The sequence below is a fragment of the Antennarius striatus genome, chromosome 9 (assembly GCF_040054535.1).
Source record: "Antennarius striatus isolate MH-2024 chromosome 9, ASM4005453v1, whole genome shotgun sequence".
Taxonomy (NCBI): domain Eukaryota; kingdom Metazoa; phylum Chordata; class Actinopteri; order Lophiiformes; family Antennariidae; genus Antennarius; species Antennarius striatus.
The window spans coordinates 21,669,642-21,688,567 of NC_090784.1; the positions used below are offsets into that span (position 1 = coordinate 21,669,642).

Below are 18,926 nucleotides of genomic sequence, written 5' to 3' on the forward strand. Positions count from 1 at the left end.
GCGACGCCCTCGTCTCGTCTCTTGTTATCAGTCTCCGTTAATGACATGCAAATGAGGCTTTTACCTGAAACACCTTTACAGTATGTCACAGAGCGTTTATAAGAAGTACTAATGGATATTAAACACCCGCGTGCTCATGCTGCAGCCAACAAATGGAATTAGATGGAGGAACCTCTCCATGGTTTCTTCCGCCAGACCCCCACTCAGCTAATAAAGGAGGACAAGAAGAAGACAAATGACCTGCTCGCCCCCCAGGATGCTCTGAATAATGATTTTATGCCCATGCTTTCAGGTTTTACATAGAATACATATATTATTTGTCCATCGCCAGGAGATCACACCATCCTGAGCGCCGAGCAGAGCTAGCCATCTGCCAGTCTGCATTCACACAGGTAAAACTTCCCAGAAGACATTGCTGAAATGAAGCCATTGTGCAACACGAATGGATTCAGTAACTTTGAAGGCAGAAGTTTTCGCAGACTTTTGAATGCCGAGGGCAGACAAAGGACTGACTGTGAACCAGTCCTGCAGCTTTCATGAGCTTCTATTAATTCCTCATTGACTTGGTACGTTCTGATCTTGGGTAACTCAACTATCGGGCCACATTTCTGCTCCCCCTGAGTGACCTGGAGGTTGAATTGCTGCTTGTTTTCCTCCTTTCACAGAACAAAAGAACTTGATCCATTTCACCTCAGTTTCTGTACATGTGCCCTGGACTCTCTGCAGGGAATGGAACTCTTCGTCCAATCAGGAGAGAGAGAGAGAATAGAACGCTGCATGCATTATTTATTACAACAGATGACATGATTAAGTCCTGAAAGATTGAGATCGAGACGTCTGCCCCGAGATAAATCCCCCAAGTGGAGTCCAGATGCCGGTGGTGGCGACCGCGGTTGATGACTCTGCTGAGGATGATGATGAATTTATGACGCTGGTGAAACAGAGTACGTCGGGAGACTAACAACGACGCTCATCCCAAGCTTTACTTGCGATGAGCTAAATGGAGTCGTTCCAAATCGAGGTGTCGTTTCCCGCCGTCGAGGGACGGACAAATTGTCAGTTTGTTAAACCGTCTAAACACGGATGGATTGTTTGCGGAGATGCCGAGAAATTAGTGAGAGGTTATTTGCGCGGCGGGATGCTCCTTCAGATCGGGGAATCGATTGCTGAAGCAATGAGACCCATCCCCACACACACACACACACACACACACACACACAGTCCCACCTCCACCCCAACCTCTTCAGCTGAGCAGCATTCCAATAGCGACATGTCCTAATTAAGATGATTTCAAATACTTCATTGCTATGGAGACGGGGGCCCCTAAGTGGGGTTACAAGAATATGGTGATTGGCGGATATTCATCAGAGCAGCCGGCTCCTCTGCCTTGATGTCTTCTTTTCCTCTTCCCTTCCTCTCCTGTTTCTTTTATGATGTGGCCCCCTGGGCCTCCTCTCTTCGTTTAATGTTCTCTCCCTGTACCCCCACCCCCCCTACTTGAGCTTCAGACAGTCTCCTTCCTCCTTCTTCCTCTGAACCCAGCGCCTTCTCTCTCTTTTTTTTTTTTTTGTTCTAACCCTCTCTTCTCTCCCTGTCTGTCTTTTTTTTTTTTTTGTTTGTTTTTTTGGCCGTCTCAGATGGGAATCTGTATTCAGCCATGTCGTCGGTGGCGGGTCACGCCGGCTCGATCCGCCGTACGTTTGGCACCCAGAAGCTCCTGAAGACGGAGAACGTTTGGCTGTTAAGTGAGTAGGAGGGGGAGCCATGCAGAAACTGTGAAGGTTCAGGATAAAGAGGGACGGGATGTGTGGGTGGGAGTCGCTCAAATTCACCAACTCTTATTCCCACTGGAAAACAACATGTAGGTGTATTAATGCAATTCTGTTTACTGTTCTGGTCTTGCTATTTACAGCAGCAAATCCACCGAGACTCACAAAGTCTGTCCACGGTTTAGTATTATCAGCGTGTCCTTGAAAACAAGGTGCGGCGCAGCGTGAAAGCACTTCAGCCACGATGGAATATATTTAAATGTCATCTCCAGATCCACAGTTTGCCGGCGCAGCCATCATCCCGTCTGCGCAGAGGTTCAAGGAGGAGATTTATTTCTTCTTCAGCGAGATCAACAAGACGGCCAGAGTGGACGAGGAGCCCTACCGGGCTCGGATCGGCCGGATCTGCACGGTAAAGATCCCATTCCTGAGTCCGTCTTGGGAGGGGTGGGGGATGATTTATCAGTATGATTCTAATTAAAGGAATTGTCTACCAGGCTTTTACTTGAAATTAATTATTTTTACTTTTGACGTGCTGGTAAGCAAGCAGAACCAGGATTCAGCGGCTATTTATGGTCTGATCTTAAGTTTCAAACAAATCTCTGCATATTGTGACTTAAAGAAGGTCTTTAGATTTGTTTGTGGAATGTCTAACAGAGAAACATCCCAGAGATGCGCAGCGGGTAACGCCGTCATTTTACGTCGTTTCCAGGTGGATGAAGGCGGAATCAAAGCCCTGCTGGCCGACTCGTGGACCACCTTCATGAAGGCCCGGGTGATGTGCGGTGCAGGAAACACTCAGCAGCAGTACAACAACATGAAGCAAGCGGTGGTGCTGACAGCGCAAGACAAGAGGGCGGGGGTCATGTATGGCCTCTTCTCCAATGCATGGTGAGATACCAACACCACTTTGTTGGCTTAATGGACGTTTTGCTGTGCATTTGATGTTTTAGGAGATGGGAGATGTAAAGAAAAACACTAGACTTTTATTGAGCTGCATGATGGTTCTCTAGAAACACAGATGTCCTTCAGGAGCACAAATCCACGTCTTTCTAAATAATCAGATAAAGTAATACTTTATCTGATTTAAAAACCTGCACTCAAATCCACGTTTCACTTCGGATCCACTGGTCCCAGCAGGTTAGAGCACTTTTAGCCAAATTGTAGAACACCGAGTGAGCTCGCCAGGGATTCATTTCCTCTTGATGTTTCGCTGAAATCATATCAAAAGAATGGGGAGGAAAATTTTAAATCTATTTGCGGTAATGTCACTGTAGAGTCCATGGTAATTTATGCACCAGGACTGAAGGATTTCAACAGAAAACTCAAGAAACAGACATAAAAATTTCGCTTTGAAATAATGCATTGGGTTTTTTTGGATGCTTTACCGTAGAATCTTTTAATGTATAAACCTGGACTGTTTCACTGTGTGGCCCTGGACTGTTTCATTTTATGAACCTGGACTGTTTCACTGTGTCAACCTGGACTTTCTTGATGACCTTGTTAATGTTGGACATGTGTAGTCAAGAGTTAGCAGCTGCTTAGCTAATTTTAATATGTTAATTTTAACTGTGACTGGGGGTGAAACAAAACCCTACGATGTTTATCCACACACTTTTGACACAGTGAAAAAAACTATTATCTCATGAATTCAAACTGTCATCAATCTATAATTAATTCTGAATCCATTCTAATTAAGGATAATAGTTCATGGAGGAAATCCCAGACATATCAAATCTAATACAGGGTTCCGTCTTGAAAAATAGATTCAATTTTATTTGGAAAATCTGTCAGGCCTGTCAGATTCACTGCAGACTGAGAACATACAATGAAACTGACAATGCAATAAATAAAACAAAACAAAACTAAAAAAAATACGGTAACTGACACCCATCCACCCACATACCAGTACACGCCGCATACCAGCAGCCGCTCCTGTCACACAGATGCACAACGCAGACACCAACAGCAGTCCAGCGTCGTCAGCTCTCCTACATCAGATAACAACGCGGAACAGATTGGGATGTGATTTTCTGCAAGACGTTGGCAAAATATGTCTGTAAGCTTTTCACCGAAGGACATGATGATTACAGTTCGTTCATCAAACCCCCCCCGAACAACCACAACCACTGTCTTCATCAGTCCTGTCAAGGTTCACATTTATGTAACGCATCCATCACGCATGGAGGTTTTTTCTCCGGCGTTGGGTTTGAATAACTTTTGGCAGGATTACACACAAAAAATAAAAAATAAAATGTGTGAACAGTTTTCATGAGGAGGTGGGAGGTTTGGGTTTGTGGTTAGGAAATCAAACCTGGCATGTCCAATGAAAGAAATAACATTTTGGAGTGGATCCGCTTAAGAACGCAGTTCCAAGGATTTCTGTCAATTTAATGTATTCTCAGTGACGGTTGACGCTAACAGCTTTCTCCTGTTCTTGATGTTTTCCGGGGAAGCAACTGTGAAACTGCAGAAATAAAGCAGTGGATAACAGGCTAACATGCTAAAAGCTAGTATGTTACAGATAAAAAAAACAATAAAACATTGGCAGCATGTGGGATTAATTCCATGGATCTAACAGCAAATATATTATTTTTCAAAAAGGCGCATTAAGAATGTAGTAGCATGAGACAGATAAGATGAAAAAGGTAGATTAGAAATTAACTGGAAAACCAAACAAGAAATAACATAAACACACACACAATAAAGTCCGTTCCTGCCAAAATGAATGTTCTGAAATTACATGGGTATTCAAAGTCAGTTGACTGCTCAAAATGTTAGATTTATCGTGGTCTAGAACAACCCGATGATTGCTGATATTTCCTGATTCAGGGCCCTGGGTCGGGTGAGGCGTCCTACCGGCGCTCTTGAATGCCCATCAGGAGTACTCGCCTTTTTGCTGTGGTCAATAATCTTTTCTCCGCCTTTGTTCAGGGGCAGAACAGTTATCTGTGCTTACTCCATCGAAGATATTGACCAGGCTTTCTCCACATCCAAACTGAAGGGCTACAGCAGTCCATTCATTGGCAGTCGCCCCGGGATGGTAAGACAGATTTTTTTTTTTTTTTTGTAGCACCAATCTTGAAAAATAACACCCGGGGAGAAATGTCCAGCTGCATGAGTCATGCCGTATTTCAATGGTGACATGATTGGTGCTATTTTTCAAAGTCACACGTTAATAAAAGAGAGGCAATTTGTAGCTCTTCCGCCAAGGGCGTTTTTGTTTATTCAAGCCGAGTCTGAATCGATTACATCACTTCTCCTCAGTGTGTCCGCAAAAACTCGACGGCGGGAGGTCATAACGACATCAAGAACCTCGGGGTGATCAGGTACCACCCAGAGATTGAAGATGTGATCCGGCCCGTCGGCGTGGCGCCCCTAGACCTGCCCACGGATGATCAAATCACACGCACCGTCGCCGACATCGTCCTGGCGGTCAACGATGAGCACTACAGCGTCCTGTACCTCGGAACAGGTGTGTGCACGATTGTGTTGGTGTGAGTGTTAGAAATTTAAAGAACTGAGGCTCTATTATCAATATCACCATAGTAACACTGGGTGGATGTTAAGAACACCATTGATCCGTATGGTTGTTCTCCATTAACTGTATGTTTGGTTTTGGACCAGACTGTGTACTAAGGCTAAACAGGGATTTCTTAATCTTAAACTAGAACTCAGTGCGGTTTTAGTTTGTTTCTTGGTTTATTTCCCTTCATCCCTTTCCACTTCAGGAGACTTCTACTCAAAAGTACCAGATAAGCGTTTCACTCAATGCTAATCGTGATTAGCACAGGCTGAGAAATTTCAGCAATCACAATTCCTGTGGTTTTGGGAAACTAAACTGGCTTTGGACTGAAGGACCCCGAAAGCGTGTGTCAATAAGAAAAAGAAAATCCAGCTGTTTGGTTCCTTTTCAGCCTCTGGATGCGTCGTCCATTCAGTGTTGGGCAGCCAGTTTATCAGAAGTGATTCATGGGGGAGGTCAGACCGGACCGGACAATAATAAACCAAATCTATGAGTTCTAGCTTCTAGGATTCTCTCCAGACCCACAGAAACGATGATGAATCTCTGTGGAGTCGACCGAATGACAACCTTTTACGATGGTGTCATTCTTCGTAAATTTAAACAAATGCAGATGGAGGAGAAGCAATCTGCAAAGCTCATCGGCGAGAAGTTTGAAATGTGATGAATTTCTGAAGGGGAATGAAGATGAATCTTTCCAGATGAAACAGGTAGAGATTGGGCAGGTGGCGAGATCGCTGGCAGCTGATTGGCTGTGAGCAGGTGTGAATGGTACACATGAAGCCAGAAACACAACCAGGATTGCAGGATGAAACCGTTATGCAAAGAAATATGAAAAAAAAAAAAACCTAAGAAGACTTTAAAAGAATAAATAATATATAGAACAGTTTGCAATTTTTATATCAGGACAGAGACTCGAATTGAAAGTTCTGAGAAGGAAAGCTAAAAAATATGCATCAGGCATTAAATTGATGCTCTTACACCGTAAAATAAAAGCTGCTGCTGAAAGATAAGCTTCAGTGTTTAATCCGATGCAGCAAATAATGGAAACTGTGGGAAAGTGACTCAGTGTCAAAACCCATTCTGCGGGGAATCCATCAAATGATTTGCAGCCCTCACATGACTCTTACGATTTGATCATCGCAGCCATGCCGTAGAGCGGCTGTTGCCTATAACGCTTCTTCCAAAAATTGCCTTGTGCCTCAGGGAGATCGCTATAGCAACCGTCACCAGTCATACACTCGTGTGAGTACGAGTGTCTAAGTCATCGCTTTCAACTGCGACGGGATTTCTTGTATTGGATGAGTGCTTGTCATCCATCACTCATCATTTCTCGGCCGATGCTAATAATAGCAGAGAGGAAACGTGTCGGTGTTGGATGAGGCGTGACTGCGTCTGAATTAAGATGCAAAGGATGGAGAATGGCGAACGGCCACAGGTTCCAAAATATGGTCTGGAAAGAAAGTGGAGCAGAAATCTGATATTCTGAAGAACATGTGAAAGGATTGGCAGCCGAATCTTCCTCTTCTGATCTTTTTTGTGCTCCTTTTTTTCCCTCCTGTTCAATAATGCATCGCCCCAACTTTTTTACAGCAGCGGCGATAAATATTCACAGGCTCGTAACAAGTTCATCAATCTGCATAATTAATTTCAAACGTGCTCACGCATCTCTGCACGGAATGAGGAGCGACTCTCTCCCGGTAAAGGATCTGATCTTTAGGAGGCCAGGCAGGCGGCGCTTCCTGATTGATAAATGCTCTATAGATGGTTTAAACCATGCGGAAGAGCGGATTCTGCAGGTCCAGCTTCAGATCGGTGGCAGTCAAGTGGAAGCAGATGAGTTTTTTAGGTTACCAGTGGGGTATTCGTCTTCTCTGGTTTGGTGAATTTACCTCACAAATTCGAGCCCACAGGCACAATTTTAGCTCGACGGATGATACGAGCCTGGAGAGCAAATATCAATGTCTTACACTAAATGTCCTGAAAGGAAATTCGATAAACCCCGACGGGGCTCCTTCAGCTGGAGACCAATTACTGCCGAGTTCACGCCTAATCTGTTTTAGTGCTCTTTAAATGAAGTAAGGTGGGGTTTTTTTTGTGCTTGGTCCAGTTCCGTTTAGTTTGAGGAGAAAAGTCTGAAACCCAACTTTTAAGGATCGCCCAATGCGGCACAGACTGATCTCGCTAAATTTACGGCCACGCCAAAGTCATGCATGTTACTGAGCAAACTGGAGAATCTCTTGATTCCACGGAGATACGCGAACATGAAAGGAGATGAATACGATTGGTTTGCCGCACTTCCACCAGAATAAATCGATTTCATAAATTCTGCATCAGCAACACTCCAGGATCAGCATGTCTGAAATGACGCAAAAAAAAAAAAAAAAAGAACATTAAATTTCTGACTTAATCGAATTTTGAATTGCTTTGTCACAAACTAAAAAAGACAACCAGAACATATTTGTTTGTAAAGAGGCGACTTCAGGCAGCTCATAACCTGACTTTGTCCTTCCCTGCACACCTACAACCCAAACTCAACGGACCGTGGTGAACGACATAAAACCAGAGTCATCTGAGGATGGGAGTTCAGCCTGACCCTGACAAACAACACATGCATCGATGCACAACATGTCTCCATTCCCTTTTAGCGTACGAGGCTCCAGACGTAGCCTTAAAGCATTTACAGGTAGTCTCACGCACAGCAGCGCAAACGCAAAGGAGGCGGTCATTATGGCCATTAATTCAGCCTCTAATAGAAATAATTACAGGTGCTGGCGCGCCGTTTATGAAAGGCAAGAGAAGGCAAGAAAATGGGTTTGTAATGAGGTATTTTAGAGTTTATCGTCTTAATAGACTCCACTTTTGAAAAAACCAAAATTGTCAGATTCAAACGCGGTGGGGTCGTGAAGCCTCTCTATAGGTTATTCATGAGTTCACTTCCTGTATCCGTGCCACAGCTGATCGCCGAAACCACTCCACGCTCACTCCGGTAGAGTCTGGACTGTGGCCGCCGTGCACAAGGGCACCTTGAGGGCGGCCATTATAGCCGGGAAGATCATTACTCATCCAGTTTGGTCTCTTCTAATGCCCCCACCCCCCCACCCCCAGCCCAACCCCCGCTTACGTAGGTGCACATCTTCTTTGTTCCAGTCAGTCGTAGGGCGCAGAGACGTACGCAGAGACAGAAGGAATTCGTTTCGCAACCGGATGAAACTGACGGGACGGCGCGGTTTACCGAACCTTAACTGATGAAATATTTTACCAGCAGCTCCGCTTTAAACCTGTCCAACTACTCCCGTAGGGTTGTACTCCCACGGGACACCGTCTGACAGAACGCCTCCGGATTTGACAAAGTTCATTTCTTTATCTTTTGATCGGCTGGCAAATAATTCTGAAGAATTCATGCAATAACCAGCAACGTTAATTCAACTGCAACCCCCCTCAGATTCTGTGTAGCGCCTCGTAAATCAAACTAAAATCAAGTTTCAGCCCTGATTATGACCTGATTTGTAAGATAACACTCAAGAGGAGCGTTGCTGGGGTTTGATGGCCCAGTTAGTGGTCGGTATTTTAAGTCTGGTCTTGTGGGTCAGCTCAGTCCCAGATCTAATCTGGGTCCTTTTTGGTCAGAAGTGACAGAAATCCAAGCAGCTGGAACGCAGCGCTGCGTTTCACCTCAAATTATAACCTGGTGCGAGGCAAACCGATGCAGCTTCTGAGCTTCTGGAGAGATGGAGACTGACTCCAGCTGAGGGCTGTGATTGGCTGACACAGTCAGTCCTCATTGGAAATATGTTCCTCTGGAACATGTGCAGCAGATACATACCCAACAACGGTGTCATTCTGGGGTTAATGATCCATGAGAATACGGGCGTCTGTGGGCGCGTAGGACCTTCACCGTCCAAACAAACGACTGGCGCTACCGTCACGCATCGACCGCTTCAGATATTCAGTTTTTCTTAGCTTGAAGAGAAAAAAGTCAGAGGTGTCGAAGACGGTGACTCACAAAGCTGTTGACAAGTGGCAGCTCGGTAACCAACGGTGTAACAGCCCCGGAGACGTCCGTCTGTTGACTCGAGGCCCTGAAGAACCACTTAGAGAGCAAAGATGGTGTGAAAAGTTGTAGACCTTTCAGGGCCAGACGACAGCCGGAGCCGATAGCCTCTGAGGTGGGAGACGGATGGGAACATAAGAGAACTACAAGCAAGGACTGAAGGATTTCTTTTCCTTCGGTGATTTGGTGACAGATTGACAACCAGAAGAAGAAGTAAAGCAAGCAGCTCGGACCCCCCCCCTACCCACCCACCACCACCACCACCTCCCTCCCACCCTCTGGGGATGGAGGAGGTGTCAGAGCCTTACACTTGTTCCAACCTCGATTTATGTCCCAGAAGCTTTCCTTTTCTTTTCGCCTCGTGTGGCGTTCGAGGTCGTCGTACCTTTCAGGTGTGAAGAGGTGGCCGAGTGGAGGAAATACGAGTGGAGGGGGGGGGGACTGATATTAAGTCAGAGTGTCGTGAAGAAAGGACACATCTTGTTAGCAGAAGAGCTGATCTGTGGTGTGTATTGGCTGCTGGCCTACATACATGGTATGTAGGCAGAGGCTCCTGTAGGGGAATGTGTGCTCAGCAAAGTTTCCAAATGAATCTAAAAAAGAACCCTGCAGACGCTGCATTAGTTCAGCATTGTCACCCTTACCCCCCACCCCCCACCCCTCAAAATTGTCTGGCTGCTATTTCTGTTCTAATACTGCATTTTGATTAAAGAGCTGAAAATAGCTGCAGACAAGTTTCAAGAATCGGATGACAGTGAAGTTAATAAAACGGAGTCTTATCTTTGGCTGGATATTAAAATAAAAAAAAGACCAAAAAAAAAGGGTAGTTCTGGGACAAAACAATCGGACTGACAGCCAGAATGCGCCTGAGGCAGGAAAAGGTGTGGGATGATGATGTCGCTTTGGTCACATGATGATGTCATTGGTCATGTGTTCTCGGGGCAGGAGTGTGAAGGTTCCAGATGAAGCCAGTCCATATATGTGGGTCTTGAACCTTGGAGGAGGTCAGAGGTTCTCATAGGTCATGGAATTTAATTCAGCTTCATCTATGAGGAATCACATTCTGCATCGATTTCAGTTTGTTTAAAGGCAGTCATCTGCCGTTGCTATGGAAACGATCCCATCCCGAGGCAAGGAATAAAGTTCTAGGATGCTGAAGCCTCCATTAACATTTGACCCCGCTCCTATAAGTACCATCCAGGGTAAAATATGTTCTCTGTATTCCTGCAGCCATTGCAGTTTTTGTATCCACAGATTGGATTAAACAAGAACAATTCCGGTCTGCAGCGGCGCCGCCAGATTAAAAAAACAAATCTCCACGACTCCCAGTCTGCCGTTTTTGCCTCTGGTGCTCTGGCTTCCTGTAACGGTGGAAGTCATCCAAGTGGGATCGGGCGAATCTTTAAACGCGGTTAGACAACAGAACAACGGCTGCAGAAACATTCACGTTTGACACGGACCATTCTGTTTGTGTTTTAAAAAAAAAAATAAAATCTTCCCATCCGTTTACAAATTTCTCTTCTTTGTGTCTGCAGAACGAGGAAAAGTTCTCAAAGTTCTTCACACCAGCGAGGGCGTCTTCATCATATCCCAGTACTCCCTGTTTCGCAACGAGGGCCCGCTGTTAAACATGGCCATCGACTCCCAGAAGGTAAGAGGACTCGGCTCGGCTGCGGTCGCGATAAATAATACATCAAAGCAGGGAAAAGGCTGCAGGACCTCTTTTCAGACATGCGAGGAAGATGATGATGCTGTAGCTTCACATTATCGACATCCGGTAACCAGGCGGAGGCAAGCAAGGACGGAAAGCAACCTTTAAACGGTGCAGAGATTTAAAATGAAGTCCACCCGTTCAGCAAAAGGTGAGATAGGGACATTTTCATTGGAGGCAATTTATTTCTCAAAAGACACGCAGACAGGCTTCTTGGCATCTGTTCATTTTTTATCGTGAAAAAGTCTAATCCCCCAACACGGCCGATGTCACCGCGCAGAAATTTTTACCGACGGGTGGAAGAGGACGTGAAATGTTTGGTTTGGATTGTAAGAGCCTTTGTGAAATATAGAAACGCTTCCAGGCGTGACATCTGTGCAGAAATCCTTCGATTTGAGTTTGGCTCGCTGCTCTGGAGGTTCTGCAAACCCGAGAGGAATTTAAATGAAAACAGCGACCGCTAGACAAACCGATGAGCCGACGGGCCGTTATCGGATCGCCGATTCAATCCCTCCTGCGTCTCTTCTTCTTCCTCAGGGACACCTGTATGTCGGAACGGCGATGGAGGTCCAGCGGCTGCCGCTGGCCGATTGCGGTCGCTATGGCGACACTTGCAGAGAGTGCATCCTTTCGCGGGATCCGTACTGCGGATGGGACAGATCCAGGAGGAAGTGCATCCCCATCCCCCCAGGATACAACGTCACAACCGGGTATGGTCGGACTTTTTTACCTGAACCTGTAATGAATCTAAAAAAACACAAGGGAACCGGTCCAGGTCGGTGCGTCCGACACATCGATCCGGAAAATTTGTTACCGTTACAGTCTCTCCCAACCGCGGCTTCCAGATCCCAGCAGAATAACTGCTGTGGCTTCATAAATCCTTGAAGTACCAGACAGATTTGTAATTGCACTTGTGTCCCTCAGCCCTCCCCCTATCGGTTTAGTCTCAGATCTATACCTATAATAACAAGCTTGTTCGGGATGAGCCGGTGATTGCCAGGGATCAATGCAGGCCAGTTTGGGTTTGTTGTCGGACTTGATCCAGATTTGCTCTGACATGGCGTACGAGTCGGGGAACAATCTGCTGAGATCTAATGCTAATGCTTTAGCTGATGCTAAACGTCCCGCTGTGGCCCCATCCAGACCCAATGGCTTCAAACGAGGAAGTTTCACAGCAAGACTTAAACTTTTGTAAAACTGCATGCAGGGTGTCAAAGTTGAATCCTGCTGTGTATTTATGGAGGATTTGTTTGATTATCAAAGTCAAGAGACAAGAGTATCTGGAAGATTCTTAAAATAGCATCTGCAGGGAAGTGAAGTCCTGACAGACGAATGATCAAAGCGTTTAGTTCTTCTTCTTTTTTTGTGTGTGTTTGGCGATCATCGCTTTAGATATATTTATGTGGTCTGACGGCTGCGGCGGCGTGTCGGTTAAGCCTGAGTAGAATTCACAGATGGTCCCGGTAACCGTTCGTTGGAGACGTCCGGCTGTGATGTCCCACGTCTCAGGCGGGTCTAATTGGATGTTTGTCGCCGTGACCTTCGGTTCAGACTGAAGGCAGCTGGAATCCGTCTGGACTGGTGTCTGGACACACTTCACCTTCCATGAACTCAGATCCAGGTGACGACAGACCAGACGCTTTCAGAGACTCATTAGTCGTCCCATGATGCCTGTCTAATAATCTATTCACACGGTTAGCCGAATTACATCTGCGTCAGGGTGCTTTAGCGGACGTGTAACGACACACCCGCTGGACCAGGAAACAAAACTGGACACAAAAATGTGTGCGCAGGTAAATCAGCATTTAGTAAATTGCTTTGGCTTTCCATTGCGAGACAGAACAGGAAAATCAATCACCCTCCCCGTGGGATGGTGTGCGTCTGCATGTTTTAATTTGCGAGTAACAGAGGAGGCTTATAATTCATTCGTGAAACCATTAAAATGCAGCTAATTCTCCATCTATTATTTTCCAACAGGACGCTCATTCAGAATCTGGACCATTCCAACTCGTCGGTTTGTGGGGAAGCTGCTGGTGAGTCCTTATCTGCTCTCCTCCACTCTCTGTATCTTAATTAAACCCAAATAGAAACGTTTATGAGGAGCTACAGTAAAAAGATGATTATCATATAATTGAACAGACCAAATCCCGCAGAGGGAGGTTTTTTTTTGTTTTTTGCTTCCTGCCCTGTTTCAAAGCTCAAAAGCCATTTTTAACCCTGAATGATGACGACGGGAAGAGGTGGGCGCCGTGCCGTTACGTCACTGGATTCCATCTGAAACCTGGAAAATGTCACCTCTGGATGATTCCTAAGTCCTTTTAACTGTGACGTGTCTTTTTCTTTATTCTACATTGTTCTGTTTGAGTTTAAGTAAAATAGATGAACCAAACTGCTGGAAAACTCACAATTTTACCTGGAGGAATCTTGGTTGATTATCACTGCTGATCTAATCTGGGTAACGTGAATAGATTTTAAACATGTTTGCAAACATTTTATCAGTCTAAATTTATTCTAAAATGCCCCATCCTTCATTAAAACTGGTTTTAAATACCACCGGAAGAACGTTTTATTTCCCGTCTGAGCAGGTCCACATGGACTCATTTAGTTCTAGATGCAGCGATGTTTAGAAATGGAGTTGTGGTGTTTAACGCCGTTTTAAAGGTTGTGGGTTTGAATCCCAGACTTGGAGCAGAGTTCTCCATGTGTGTTGTGATGTAGTCAGTGAGAGGGGAAAGCAGGGTTCTGTCTGACACGCTGAGTCCAAGGATGAAAAATGAATCCATTACAACAGTTGTGGACATTTAATTTACCACTTCAATGGAAAAACATACAATCTGTGCAGATGGACTATTACCGATGAGAATAAGATGAAAAACAGATTTGCGTATTTTAATCTTTGTGTATTTTTGGGTCTTTTAGTCTTTAACTTTTTGCAGTCAAAAGAAACATCCGTACCCCCCCCCCCCCTCACGCTCTCTCTGTACCAAGCAACACAGAACACAGGCAAATGCAGGTGATATTAATCAGGCAACCAATTAGACACTCTGATGCACCAACACACCCACACGTGCAAGCCACGCCCACTAACCCCAGGGTTCCTTCTTGATGTTCTGATGTCAGATTGGTGATTCTAACTTGAGCCTCCATTATAAATGCACTTTAAACTTCTAACTAGAAAGAAATAAACAGATCAGCCTAAAGACTTTTAAGCGAGCATAACGGGTGGGAGAAAATTCACCAGAATCTGGAGCTGCAGGAGGATCGTGGTGCGTTTAGGGGGAGTTAAAATAATGGTAAAAATGAGATTCAGAGGGGAAAGTGAAAATAAACACCTCAGTTACATGACATGTTTGTCTCTTTTACTGTTATCTGTAAAATAGCTCCTGTCTATAATTTAACTCTAATTTGTTAACCTTAATAAGGATTTAACGTAATTCTTATGTGGTTTTGTGGAAAGTTATTGATGCTAGTCCTTCTGGGACAAAAAAACAAACAGTTAAACAACACGCTGTTTACAACCAAGCAATAAAACCAACTTGTCTTCTATTTATTTTTGTGACCTTGTGACTTTAACACTAATGAACTCTCCAAAGGAAAGACAATGGCTTCAATAATAGAGCCATCCAACCAGTGTGTGAATGCATAATTAGGCTGCGTTCCAAATGACAACCTTTGCACTTATGGCGCGCTCTGCAGCTGCCCTCATGCATTAAGAACTTCTGCTGAGCTCCATGGAAAAGTCATTTGGTCAGAAACAGTCGTGTGGAACGCCCAGAGAGGAAGTACCAGACTGCATTATGGGTTATTTTCCAGTCGGGAAATTATGTTAAATCAGATGCAGCGAAGATTTCTTTTGGTGTAAAACTCTTCCTGACTTTGTCTCTGCAGCTCTAAAGCAGCGTCGGACCTCCCCCAAAGAAGTCCTGGTGTCGTTCAACACCTCCATCTTCCTCCCCTGCCCTGTGCACTCCTTCCACGCCACCTACCGCTGGGAGAAGGACAACTGCAACAAGAGCTATCCCTGCTTCTTCTCCGGGGACTTTTGCGTCCTGGGGCCGGCGGTGGACACGCCCCTGAAGGAAGGCGTGTTCCGCTGCATGTCCATCGAGGATGGATTGAAGGTGGAGGTCATCTCCATCAGGCTGGTGAACAACGGGAGGCTCCTGGCTGCCTCCCTGGCCTCCACCTTGGGGCTGTCGCTCCTGCTCGCTGTGGCCACCCTGTGGCTCCATTAACTGCAGCTAACGCTAATGCTAAACCCTCATCCTTACTGGCTCCCAATGGCGGGAAAAACAGGGAGCCACTGTTAGGAGGTTTGGTTCACAGAGCATAAAACATGGTTGAGTTGAACGATAAAAAAAAACATTTTTTCCATTTTCATTTTATGAAGAAGGAACCAAAAAAAAAAAAAAAGTCAGGGGAAAGAAAATCTGAATCTCTTGAATCATCTGCACCTGCGAGTCTTAGTAAGATCACAGCTGGAAGTGCTTTCATTAACATCCAGACTGGAGCGAGGATGCCATGAAGTGATTGTTATCATCCATGCACTCACATGTCTTAAAGTTCAACCATAATTAGCTTCGCCTTACAAAACCAAAGTGCAGCATCTGCAATCTTACTCCTTCCGTTTCCTACTCCGGATCTCATGCCTTTAAGGTCAGCTGGTAAATTGAGAGCTTTGCCTTCCTGCCCAGCTCTCTGTTCAGCATGACGGTACGATCAAACTCCCGCACTGAATTGCCCGTCAGTCTAACGATCCATTTTCCAGTCATTCGTGAACAAAACCCCAAGATATTGTTGGTAGGTCGGAGTAGAGTCGCTGCTCCTTCCTAATCGGGCCTCTGATTGGAACGCCTCCAGGTAGGTTTTCCAGATGTGTCCAAGTGGGAGTAGGTCTGGTAATGTCTTTGGATACCCCAGGAGGAACTGGAAAATCTAGCCAGAGAAAGGGACACTGGGAATACCCTTCTTAGCCCGCCGTGATTGGGACCCAACCCTGGATGGATGGATAGATGGATGGATGAATGGATGGATGAATGGATGGATGCCGATACATTTCTTCCACCTTGTAAGCATCTAAATAGAAATTTAAAGACGTCTCTCCGTCGTCCGTCGTCTCTTAAATTCAAAAGATTTGTCTCTATTGCAGTTACTGCACTTTACCTTTGTAGGGCGGAGCCGCTTTGTGAACCTTTCCTCTCTGACACATAACATATCCTATGAGTGGGGCAAAAACACGCCAATACCAGGCCGGTTCTTTTTACAATTTCTCTACTTACTTTGAGTTGATTGTGCTTATTTGTGACTATATAAACCTTTAATACCGCTACGACATCATCCATCTTGTTCAAGTTCATTGATATAGCTCATTCGTACTTAGAAAAAAAGTCTGGTATTGAGATTTAAAAAGCCTTAACACTTCTGGGACATAAACTCCTAAGCACAATTTTGCAGTCGAGGCAGAACGCTGCAGACTGGGTTTGACTTGGCGCTATAATTACTGCAGCGGAGTCTAACAGCGTCGCTGGGAGGAAGTGTCAGCTTTTTTTGACAGGAAGTAGGCGGATGGGCAAGAGCTCATTCTCGAACATCACTGTGTCTCAGCACCTCCTCCTCAGACAGGGCAGTTTCTTGCATCTTTTTAATCAGACGGTATCAGACGTCATCACGCCTTGTTCACAGCTTTGTCCGTTGTTTCCTTTTCTACGTTGTGTCGTCCTTCCTCTTCCCCAGAGCATCAGAAAAAAATCGCTCGCTCTGAAACGACGTGAAAAACGACATTGCCTCCGGCTTTTTTTGGAAGAGCTACATCATGATACCTCTTAGAATCCTTCAACGGGAAAGTACTGATCGTAAAACCATTGAATAATTAATCTCTGTCCATCGCTGAGGCTTAACTTAGGGGTGTTTTGGGGGTGTTTGCAGGCTTTGTCACACCTCAGTGACCTTTGTGTGATTTTTGATGTGTTGTCCTTAATGTAAAACCATAAATTTGATTTCTGTAAACAGCGAACAGCAAAAGGAGGAGCTGCAAATGATCTAATTTCAAGCCTACAATGCGTGAAGATGTGAACAAGGTGTTGCGCTTTCGCAATTTCAATTAACATACATTATCTAAAGGGCAGATGAAGCTAAGTGTAATTGCATATTAGGCATTTTACAGCTTGCTAGGAGAAAGAAAAGGCTTGAACTGAAGCGGCTGAAGTATCTTCTTAATTTTCCTGCTCGTTTTCTACCATCGCTGCCTAAGTGTGTAAAGCTTTGTCTTGATTGTTTAGCTTTTTTTTTTTTTTTTTTGATGTGTAACCATTGACCGCTTCGCCTCTTTCCCACAGGGACATCCGTGCAAAAATACAAAAAGGGAGAAGTTATTTTTTACGCGTATCTCAATGCTGTGAAACAAAAGACCGATTCCGCCGATGTACAGCCACGACTGGCGGGGGAAGAGTGCGACACTAACGTCTGTAGCGTCGACCTTTAACCTTCTCTTCTACTCACACGATTCAAACTAATTAAAGTAAAGATGGCTCAGTGTAAGTTTGACGCTCAAATGCCAAAAACTAATGCCGACCCTAATGAATACCGATCAGCTGACTGACGACTAGTGATGAATTATGCGATGGATTAACACGTCCTCCAGAGCTTTGTGAATTATCATTCAGTGATGTTACAAAAACCTGGCCTTTCGCTGTGCACAGGCGTCATTTATAGCTAATTACACACCGGAGCCGGATCGTCACGTATCGTATTAGAGATTTTAATTTTACACCGTCAGGGATTTGAGCAGCTCGGTCTCGGATGCGGAGTCGCGTCGTGTTGCCACTCGGGATCTGCTCGCTGTTTGCATTGCACTGACGCAAAAATACTCACTGTGCCGAAAACAGAACAAACAAAAAGGTTCATCGAGCGATATCATCCGATCCGCGTCTCCAGAATCCCTCGCTCCTAATTGTCTCGCCCCAGACAATCCCCGAAAAGGTGTACAACACAGATCGACAAGGCAACGAAACTCATGTTGTTTCATCATTGCACCGCAACCGGATAACAGTTAAGGAAGAAACTAGTTGAGATGTATAACCTGAGTTTAATTGTCTCAGATCACGACAAACACGAGACGGCGTTTCATCACGAGGAGCCGTACCGGTTTTTCCGACAGCTAGAATCAGGCCTTCATCATCATCCTCAGGTCTTTCTTTAATCATGACCGATGCTCGGAAATAACGTTCACCGACACGTTCCGGGTTTATTGTTCACTAACATCCGTCATCGTCCGCCAATCCGATCAAGGCGGGCCTCCTTCAAAACGAACCCCTCGAGTCGAGTCGCCTTCAGGAAACCATCCCACCGGATCACGCTATCTGCCGTAAAACCAATCGATGTGGAGTGAAGTGGGTCGCTGTTCTGTTTGCTCTGGGGTTTTTGAGTGTCGAGTTCTGTATATGATGTGTGCCCACGATTATGTGTCTTGATATATCTAATTTTAAAAGTAACTTGCCAAACTATTACAATAATAATTATTATTAAGAAAAAAAAAAGATTTATATTGGTGCCCTGCCATTCTAATGCCATCTCATGACATGTATTTTTAAAAAAGACAGTCAGATATCTATAGTGCAACAGGTATTCATGTAACAAATCCATGTGTTTCCCTGAACATGTGCGGTGAAAATTAATAAAATATAAGTATAAAAGATTCCTTGTGTTGATTTCAAATCCTGACGTATGTTTATTTTTATTCAATTATAATGGTATGATTTATTTCTAACAGTAATTTACATCTTTTTTAACCTTATTGTACGAGCATTACCAGAACCTCTGAGCTGAAGGGAGATTTTTTAAATTTATTCTTTCATTTATAAGAGCTGAACA

At 44.8% G+C, this 18,926-nt stretch overlaps 1 protein-coding gene across 2 annotated transcripts in view; it reads left to right on the top strand.

Moving 5' to 3' along the window:
• The window catches only part of si:ch211-113g11.6 (uncharacterized protein LOC559008 homolog), a 29,999-nt gene extending 11,283 nt beyond the window's left edge, over window positions 1-18,716 (top strand). For both annotated transcript variants that reach the window (XM_068322996.1, XM_068322995.1), the window contains 9 exons: window positions 1,638-1,745; window positions 2,042-2,181; window positions 2,482-2,660; window positions 4,704-4,812; window positions 5,037-5,244; window positions 10,882-10,997; window positions 11,595-11,767; window positions 13,035-13,090; window positions 14,946-18,716. In XM_068322996.1, the coding sequence (XP_068179097.1) occupies window positions 1,638-1,745; window positions 2,042-2,181; window positions 2,482-2,660; window positions 4,704-4,812; window positions 5,037-5,244; window positions 10,882-10,997; window positions 11,595-11,767; window positions 13,035-13,090; window positions 14,946-15,292 (1,436 nt within the window). In that variant the 3' untranslated portion in view covers window positions 15,293-18,716. The remainder of the gene's footprint in view (window positions 1-1,637; window positions 1,746-2,041; window positions 2,182-2,481; window positions 2,661-4,703; window positions 4,813-5,036; window positions 5,245-10,881; window positions 10,998-11,594; window positions 11,768-13,034; window positions 13,091-14,945) is intronic.
• Window positions 18,717-18,926: the final 210 nt, after the last annotated feature.